The sequence below is a fragment of the Monodelphis domestica genome, chromosome 4, assembly GCF_027887165.1.
Source record: "Monodelphis domestica isolate mMonDom1 chromosome 4, mMonDom1.pri, whole genome shotgun sequence".
Lineage (NCBI taxonomy): Eukaryota > Metazoa > Chordata > Mammalia > Didelphimorphia > Didelphidae > Monodelphis > Monodelphis domestica.
The window spans coordinates 442,665,394-442,674,197 of record NC_077230.1 but is presented as its reverse complement, the minus strand read 5'-3'; the positions used below and the strand labels follow the sequence as shown (position 1 = coordinate 442,674,197).

At 53.1% G+C, this 8,804-nt stretch overlaps 1 protein-coding gene across 1 annotated transcript; it reads right to left on the bottom strand.

Moving 5' to 3' along the window:
- Window positions 1–2,098: 2,098 nt before the first annotated feature.
- LOC107650529 (leukocyte immunoglobulin-like receptor subfamily A member 5) lies at window positions 2,099–8,596 on the bottom strand. The gene is made up of 5 exons (XM_056826291.1): window positions 8,488–8,596; window positions 6,300–6,587; window positions 5,129–5,422; window positions 3,373–3,414; window positions 2,099–2,238 (listed from the first exon to the last, which is right to left on the bottom strand). The coding sequence occupies exons 1-5, from the start codon at window positions 8,594–8,596 to the stop codon at window positions 2,099–2,101; spliced, it is 873 nt and encodes a 290-aa protein (XP_056682269.1).
- Between the last annotated feature and the right edge of the window lie 208 nt (window positions 8,597–8,804).

The window sequence follows — 8,804 nt, the reverse complement described above, 5'->3', positions numbered from 1 at the left end:
CAATATGATATATTATACAATATCAAATAATACTTGCACATCTATCCTTTCTCTTACTCCCTTGCCCCACTCTCCCTAACATCACACCACAATGAAATTATTTTTCTGGTTCTCTCACTTTTAGGCATTGTTTACACCAAAAGTGTCATGGGCAAGGTCCAGCCTCACTCACAACTCCAGGGGTTCCTGACAGGTAGTGAATGATCAGTCTAAAAAATAACAAACGGAAGACAGCTGTATATTTTATGGCCATGGGACTGCTTTGCATCTGATAGCTGCTCTGCCATCCCCAGGCTTGGTTTTTATTTTTATACCCATTTTCTTGGCATACAGATACATTACCTAACACACATGGACAAAGAAAGATAATTGGAAAAGTGATATTAACTTTTAACAAATCACTTGATTAACATTCTATATTCTTATATTTTGATTACAGATTCTTAACATCATAAAGATTCCAAACAAGATAAATGATTTTGTCACAGGTTTTCTCACTACCCTGTGAGAAGTTTTGAGCTTACAAACAATCAAGGAAAATTACTTATTACTTTTAATAAAAAGGAATAATCACTCAAAAGTTCTTAAAAGACAATTCAACAATCATATCATTGAGGTTGAGGGGTACTGGGAAAACAATTCAGATTTAATATTAGACTGGTCATTTTCAGGGTTTACTAGGGAGTTTCCCACTGGCAAGTTATTGGTTTGTGAAGTCAAGTCACTGAGGCATATTGAAGCTTATTCTACCTGTACGTATTGTATGGGCCTTTATGATTGATTTGTGTGTTGGCTCCATGAGAATAGGTTTCTGTGAGTGGGAAAGTTTTGGACTTGGCCTGTAGCTGCAGTTTTACTGAGGATTATGCATCTAAGTAAAAGTTAACCCAAGATAATCTTTTGGGATAGGGTTTGAGGGTCTTATCTTTTGGTGATGTTTTAGGGTTAAGGTATTTGGCTCTTGCGTTATCGGTTCTGAGAGTAGGGGGAATAATAATCATGTCAGTTCCATAGGTAAGGGGCATTGTTGAGAGAGGTCATGTAAGGGAGACTAAGTGGGCAATCACATCTTTGCCAAGGGCCACTTTGTGGCCTCCTTACCTACCACGAATGACTCTGTCAAGGCGTGTTGGCCTGATGGTTCCCAGCACAAAAGATTTTAAGTTTTTGGAGGCCAGGAACCCTTTAATTCTACAGTATTCAGAAATAATGATTCCTGAGGATTATAAAAATATGGCCAAAGTTGATCCCAAAAAGCAATGGTTGATGGATAGTGAAAGCAAGATGTGGTTTCAAAAGCAATTTTCTTGTAATGGCTATATTTAATAATTCACAACATTGAAAAGGGTTGAAACCTTGAATGAAAGAACTGATTTGGGGATAAAGTATCAAGGCAGGAAACAAGCTTATTTTAACTCTTTCTACAAAGGGGCACATCCTCTCAGCCGACATCTGAGTAAGCAGATTGTTTATCTCCCAGCTTTCCAAAGGTCAAGTAGCAAGCTGATATCACAGCTGTGATAGCTTGGAAAGGGATCTTATAGATAGACTACAATACAAGGAAGATTGATGAAATATGTACAACATCATGAATCCCAGGAAACAGGTTTACATATTGTGCTTCATCTTTATGATCAGCAAAATTAGGCCTGATCCTTTCCCAAAAATCTTGTATTATCTATGTGGAAACAGATGTTAATAATCTATTGGATTGTGAATTCCTTGATTCTTCTTGGCGACTTTGCAAGTAAATATACAACCTTCAGCCCCTGCAAGCAGAAGAAGCCTCGGGTTTATTTCCAATACCAGTCTTTGTGTATTCCTTATATTCTCTGCTTTCCGTTCCCCTGCCCTGTTTTTCTGTCAAGGGTTTCCTTCCACAGAGCAAAAGACTCTCCACTATTTAGGTGGTGCCGGACACAACAAATTCTCTCTAATCCTTTGGTCTCTGTCTGTGTTTCAATAACTGTATCTTGGTGCTTAATATAGACATGGCACATAGGTAGGTCTCACTACATTTTAAAATTTTGATTTTTAAGTGGTTTTGTTCCTTCCTTCCTTCCTTCCTCTGTCTCAGGGGCTGCTCTGGCCGGAGGGCTCAGCCAAGGACTGCCTGGACCGGATGTCTTCTGGAGCTTTTCCAGTGCTCAGCCAGCAGGACCCCCAGGAGGACGAGGACCAGCCCAGCCAAGGTGAGGCGGACCAGGTTGCCCATGGTGTAATCCAGGGCAGCAGCATCTGGGGATCAGAGTTGGTCACTGAGTAATGGCTGCCCGGTGCTCAGCCCCTGTTTCACCCAGGTTTCATCTCCCACAAGCACTCAGATCCTCCTCCCAGACCTTTGCCCAGAACTGGGGAGATGCCAGTTATTCCCCTGCTGGTAGCCTGGCTCTGTGGATGAGGGAGGGGAGGGGCTGAGGGGCTGGGCAGCCTCCAGCCTCCTCCTGCCCTGAGTCCTTCCTCTGCTCTCCCTTCAGTTCTTCCCAGCTCCCTCCTTCCCCGAACCTCCATGCTTGCACTTCCTCTCCTCACTTGCTCCTCCCCCCTCTGTAGGCTGGCTCTGATCTCCCTAGACAGAAGCTGCACCCCAAAGTCACCAGAGATGCCTTCATTGCCCAGGCTAAGGGTCCCCCTCCTCATCCTCCACCCTTTCTAGTAGGACTTTCTCCTCTCTCTGGGTTACCATGACAACACTTTCTGCCTGTGCCACCCCCAGGGGGAGGGAAGGAGACCCAGCCCTGTCCTCAGGGGCCCCCAGATTATTCCATGATTCAGTTCTCCAGACTTTATTAATCCCCCACCCTGTGCCCATCCCAGAAGATACAAGTAAAACCAAGCTACCTCCTGCCCTCCGGGGGCTCCACATGGACACAAATACATCATCTCTCTGAGGAGGGAATCCCTAACAGCTGGGGAGGGGGACAAGCTGGGGATCAGGAGAGGCTTCCTGTAGGAGGTCAGGATGGGGCAGGCTGAGACATCTACCAAGAAGCCTGCCAGGCCCAGAGGATAGGAAGGCAAAATAGAGAACAGCTCCTGCCCTCCAGGGGCTGACACTCCCCTACAATAGCTGTGGGTCACTAACATCTGGGGAGGGGACAGGCTGAAGATCAGGAAAGGCTTCCTATAGGAGGCAGCTCCTAAGCTTAGTTGGAGAGAGATCTTTGAATTGTAAGACAGATGAGGAGGGAGAGCCTTCCAGGGAGGGGACACAGTTTGGAGAAAAGCTCAGAGGTGGGAGAAGGATGAGAAAGTGCTGGCAAGAAGAGTGGTGAGAAATGAGGAGACCTAGGATGGGGCAGGCAGACCCTGACTGGACACCCAGCCCCCCTGCCTCCCTCCTCCCTCTGTTGGGAATCCTCCAGGACTCACCAGAGAGTCTGTCCTCAGACTCAGGGCTTGGAGAGAAGGTCCCTGGGGAGAGAGGGAGCAGGGTTAGGGGCTCTGCAGGGGGGTCCAGAGAGGTCTGGAGAGCTGGAGGGTCTGCAATGGGTGTGAGCCCAGCTGTGCCCAGACTTGCTGGGAGAGGGATGTTGAGCATCTCTCTGTGGGCCTCAGGGATTTCCCATCTGTCAAATGGGCCTGAGCTCAGGACCTCTCCTGGCCTCATTCTGAGACTTGATGCTCCTGTGATTCCTGTGACCCCCTCTGAGCTCTGGGGGATGCTGGGGGCAGGCAGGGACCCTGGGAGGAGAATGGAGGAGCTGCTGTGGCAGGGAGGGACCCTCTGAATCCTCCTCAGGGCTCCTTGTCCTGGCTGGCTGCAGGGACCTGAGCTTCCCCCTTCCTTGGGGCCAGAGCCCTGAGACTGCTGGATCAGTGGGAGGCTGGGGTGGGCAGAGGAGGGAGGAGGGGGAGGAGGGCCCTCGGGTGCTTCCAGCTTAGGGGAATTGGGGTGCCTGAGAGACCCCCGCCTATACTGGGGAAGCCAGGGAGGAGCAGAGCCCCAGCTCCCTAGTCCCAGCTATGGCTGTGTGGGTGAGGAGAGGGAGGGGTCAGGGGCTCCTGGGGAAGGGGAGAGAAGGGAGAGCATTTGGGGCTTTAGAAGGACCCAGAGACCAGGGAGGGGGGGAATGGAGGGGAACTCAGGAACCCCAGAGGTGCCTGGAACAACTCAGGGACTCTTCTTCACTCCGGACCTGTCTGGCCAAAGATTGTCCCTGAGACAAAGACAAAGATGCTATTCTTTTGGATCTGTGAATCTCTTGATTCATCCTGTGTCATCCCCAGACCCTCCCCCCACAGTCTCCATCCTAGAAGGCACCCAGCCCCTCCCCCAGAGTTATGTCACCCAACTATCTCTCCGGGAAAAGCCTCAGATGCTCCATCCTATTACCTGGCTGAGGCCCCCTTTCCCTGCCAGCTGCCTCCCTGCCTCCACCTCACTCAGAATCCCTTTCAGTTTACTGGGGTGTCTCTTCACTCTGGAGATGGGGATGTCTCCTGGGGGATCAGGGTCACTGGAACGCATCCCAGGGCTGCTCTGCCCCTCTCTGCTCCCCTCTTTCCCCCTCCCTGACCAGCCTTCTTCCCCAGCCTGGTGTTTCCTCTGTCCCTGCCCCTTCATTACAGCCCTCCTTTTGCCTTGGTTTCCCCTGAGAAACGGGGGCTCATCCCTGGCTTAGGCAGAAGGTGGACAGCAATGGGGGATAGGCAGAGACCCCCACCCTGTCCTCAGAGGAAGAGGCTGCTCACTGGTGGGGGAATGTCAGAGTTGGGGGAGTCTCAGAGTTTTCAGGGAGGTGAGGATCCTCTGAGGTGCCTGGATCAGGGAGAGGAGGGGGGGCTGGGGGTGTCTAACATGCCTCTCCCCTGCCATCTCCCCATCTCCCACCTCCAGCCTGCTCTGCCCTCCTCAAAACACTTCCTAGGATTGAATAGAAAATTGTCTGTACGTGGGACCAACTGGACAGGCCCCTGATGATGTGGGGGGGGGGTCTAGATGGGGTCGTGAGGTTCACTGTCTACACTCTCTGAGGATGCTCCAGTGCCCTCCCTCTGAGCCTCCTCTTCCCCAGCCCTCCGGGCCTCTGGGGTCCCATGGGACAGGCCTGAGCAGGCAGGGAGGAGCCCCAGAGAGCTGGGGAGGCTGGGGGGGGGGGGCTGGGCGGGGCTGGGGCTGCCTCACCTGAGACCCGGAGCAGCAGGGCGGCGCTGGGGGAGGACCACAGGGAGGGGGAAGAACTATAAAAGCCGAAGCATCGGTAAGTGCCTTCCTGGGTCAGATTCACAGCAGGGAAGAAGAAGTCAGCCTGACGCCCCCTTCCATGGCTCCGGGTCCTGCCGCGGCTGATCTCTTGTCCCTCCTTGCACAGGACACACCAGTCATGATATAGCTCTGACCGACACTGCAGGGTCACCGTCTGTCCTTCGGCCACCTCAGAGCTGGGCAGGGCTGCCAGGGAGGGCGGGGCAGAGAGGCCTGGGGGGGGGGGGAGACCCTGGAGTTAGTGCTGGAGCAGCCCTGGGGCAGGGAGGGGGCAGATGAGGCTGGGAGGAGGCCAGGCTGGGCTGGGAGGTTCAGATCTGAGAGAGGAAATGTAGGAGGGGAGAGAAAGACCTTGGACAGCTCTGGGGCCAGGAATGGGGGGGGGGGGGGAATGGTAAGGAGGGGGAGGGAGCCTGCATGATCGCCAGGAACAGGCTGAGCAGGAGAGGAAGAGGCTCTGCTGTGCCTCCTGATCCCCATCAACACTCTGCCCCAGGTCTGGGCTGGGAGAGGGTCCTGGGCAGCAGCAGCTCCACCCTCTGCTCCCTCCTATCTCTGGGAGGGGCAGGGCCTGCACTGGGAGATGCCTCACTAGCCCTGGCCTATCCCCAGGGAGCCCCCAGCTCTGTCTGGTCTCCTGAGGTCCAAGCTGAGCCTCTCCTGCCTCCTGTCTGACCCCAAGGTGGGAGCTGAGTGAGGAAGCTCATGGGGCCGTGAAGGGTCCTGGGACTGGAGTCTGGAAGGTCTGAGTTCAAATCCAGCCCTCCCAACTATGTGATCCTCGGTACCTCACTTGCTCTCTGCCTCAGTTTCCTCATCTGTAAAATGGGGATCACACTAGCCCTGACTTGGCAGAGCTGTTGTGACGATCCAATGAGACAAGGATAATGTGTTTGGCACATAGTAGGTGCTTCAAAAATGCTGGTTCCTCCCCTCTTCTGCCAACCCCAGAGGGAGAGCTGAGGCAGGCACAGGGGAGAAGCCAGGAAGGGCAGAGTCAGAGGGACACTCGGGGCAGGCTGGGCTGGGGAGGGACCCAGAGCTGTGGAGACCCTGAGCCAGCCCTGCCTGGGGGGAGGATCTGCCTTACCTGTCACCACCAGCTCCAGGGGGTCACTCAGCTGTGACCACCCATAGGATGAATGTCTGTAGAGGCACTGGTAGGTCCCTGCATCATGTGGCGTCACAGATGGGAGGGAAACCTGGCCCTCATTTCCAGCTTGTCTCACATCTTTGATCAGTGACCATCCAGATCCTCCCCTTTTCTCCAGCAGCCACAGTACAGCCTCCCATGATCCCCTGCACCTGAGGGTCACAGCTCCCCCTTTGGGCACCACAGAGCCATTCTCTGCCCTGAGGGAGGGTTTGGGGAGTCTGTCTGGGAGGGAAGGAGAGCTGTTAGGTCCAGGGGATAACCTGCCAGTGGTGGGTTGGGACTCAAGAGGAAGTGAGGAGTCTGAGAATGAGTGAGAAATGAGACTTGGACAAGTCAAAGCAGGGCAGGCGTCATTCCTGTGACATTTTCCCTGGTAGAAGAATTAGAGGAAAATGTGATAGTTTGCAGACACGTGGAAGTGAGGATTCCGAGATAGAAAGCACGTGGCCCAGAGAGGTCTTAGTAAAGGGAGAGTCCTGAGAACGTGAAGATTGCAGCAACAAGGAGGAGGAATCTCGCCTTTAGCCCAGCTTTCTTGGGGATAGCCAGGACCAATGACCAGTAACAAAGCATGCATCAGTCCGGTTGGGTGGCAAGGTAGTGGTGACACCTTTTGGGTGTGTTGACTTCAACCAGCTCTTTTACAAAGGAATTCAACTGGGCACCGAATGGTAATGAGTTTGCCTTGAACAAGGGCAGCATGGCTAGGTCAAAAGTCCGCCCACAGATATCATGGTTCAAACCTTCTGTCTGATCATACAATATCTATACAATCATTTATATTTCTTAGATGTGAATATGCTTGGGATACTACACCGGGGATCCCCCTTCTGTAGAAGCCCTGCCCCCACCCCGTCCCCTCTCTCTATAGACTGTCAGCCCAGCCCAGACCTCCCCCAGCTCCCTCTCCTGGGTCAGTTGTGTCCTCTGGGAGGGACATTGTGGGAGGAAGGACTCACCTGCTGCCTCGGTCCTTGTCCCTTTGCACAGACACAGCCCTGACAGAGAAGGCCCTGATTACTCATGGCTCCCCCCCAGCCTCCCCACAGGAAGGACAGAGACAGCTCAGGGCCAGGGCTTAGGGCTGCTGGGAGGGAAGAAGGCTGGAGCCCAGAAGACCCCTCTTAGAGTCCCAGCTTCTCTCCTCCAACCCCACCCTTGCTGTGTGACCTTAGACTTGTCACTCCCCTTCTCTGGAGGAAAGTTTCCTCCTCAGCACAGGGGAGGTGGGGGGGGCAGGTAGGACTTGATGGTGGCTAAAGTCCCCTCTAGGGTGGGGGCTGCTGAGGACTCACCCAGGAATAGCAAGACTGAGAGGGCAGGAGTCATGGTGCTCCCAGAGGCTGCTGGGAGAAGGGACCGAGGCTGAGCTGGGGCTGGTCTGAGGCACAGGATGACACCGGGGCCAGCTCTGCACTGTGTCCCCACCCGGAGCCTCTCTGACCAGCTTCTCTTCTCCTTCCTCTCTGTGGGTCCTGCTTGATGATGCCATGCAGTTGGGAGGGTGTGGGGGAGGGAGCAAGGTGTGGGGGAGGAGGTTGGAGAGTCCTCTGGGTCACAATGGTGGAGCACTTCCTGCTCTTTCCTGATTCAGACCCCATTGCCAGGGACGGATAACCAGGTCAGCTTCAGGAGCCGCCTTTTATCTTTCCCAAAGTGTCTCCCAGAGTTCCAGATGGAGCTCCTTAAATGTCCTTTTTTACCCCCACACTTTCCAGGCTCTTAACAAAGCTGCAGCCTTCATGTCCATCTTCTCTCTGTCTCCTGATTCTCCTCCACCCACTGCTCTGAATGGCTCTTCATGGCCTTAGACAAGCCCTCCGAGGCTGGGAGTCTTCCTTGAATCACAGGGCAGCTGAGGGCAGCTTTTCCTCTGGTGTCAGTCTGGACCTGCAGGTTCTGCTTCCTCTTCTGGAAGGAGGGAAGCATTTGCTTTGCAGAGAGCAGGTCAGGCTTTAGTCACAGACAATTTTGTTCCTGATCATTTTCTGGAATTGTTTTAACGTCACTTTTTCTTGTGATGGACTGATTGGGGGGGTTTCATGAATTGATCTACACTGATTTGGCTCCATCCTGTCGCTGTATAATTGCCCAATTAAAGGCGATCTTGGTCTGGTCTTGCCCTGTTCAGTGAAGCAGTCAGGAAAGGAGTCGAAGTGGCTCACCAGAATGGCCTGGGCAGAGGCAAAGCTCAGGAGGCTCTGTTGGAGGGGAGCAAACGGCTTCCACATGATGGCAAAAGTGTGTTGACTGGAAATGAGGAGGCAGCTGAGGACCATGGCTTGAGTGTGACTTTTGGTCTGGTCTCCTAAGCAGAGAACCTGCTCTGTTCAATACACCCACCAACAAAGCCATGGAGGGTTATTGTATTGTATAATACGTGATTGATGTGTTTGCTATGGTAGGTTTGGTTATAGCGTGTTACTCTGTTGGCTCCCC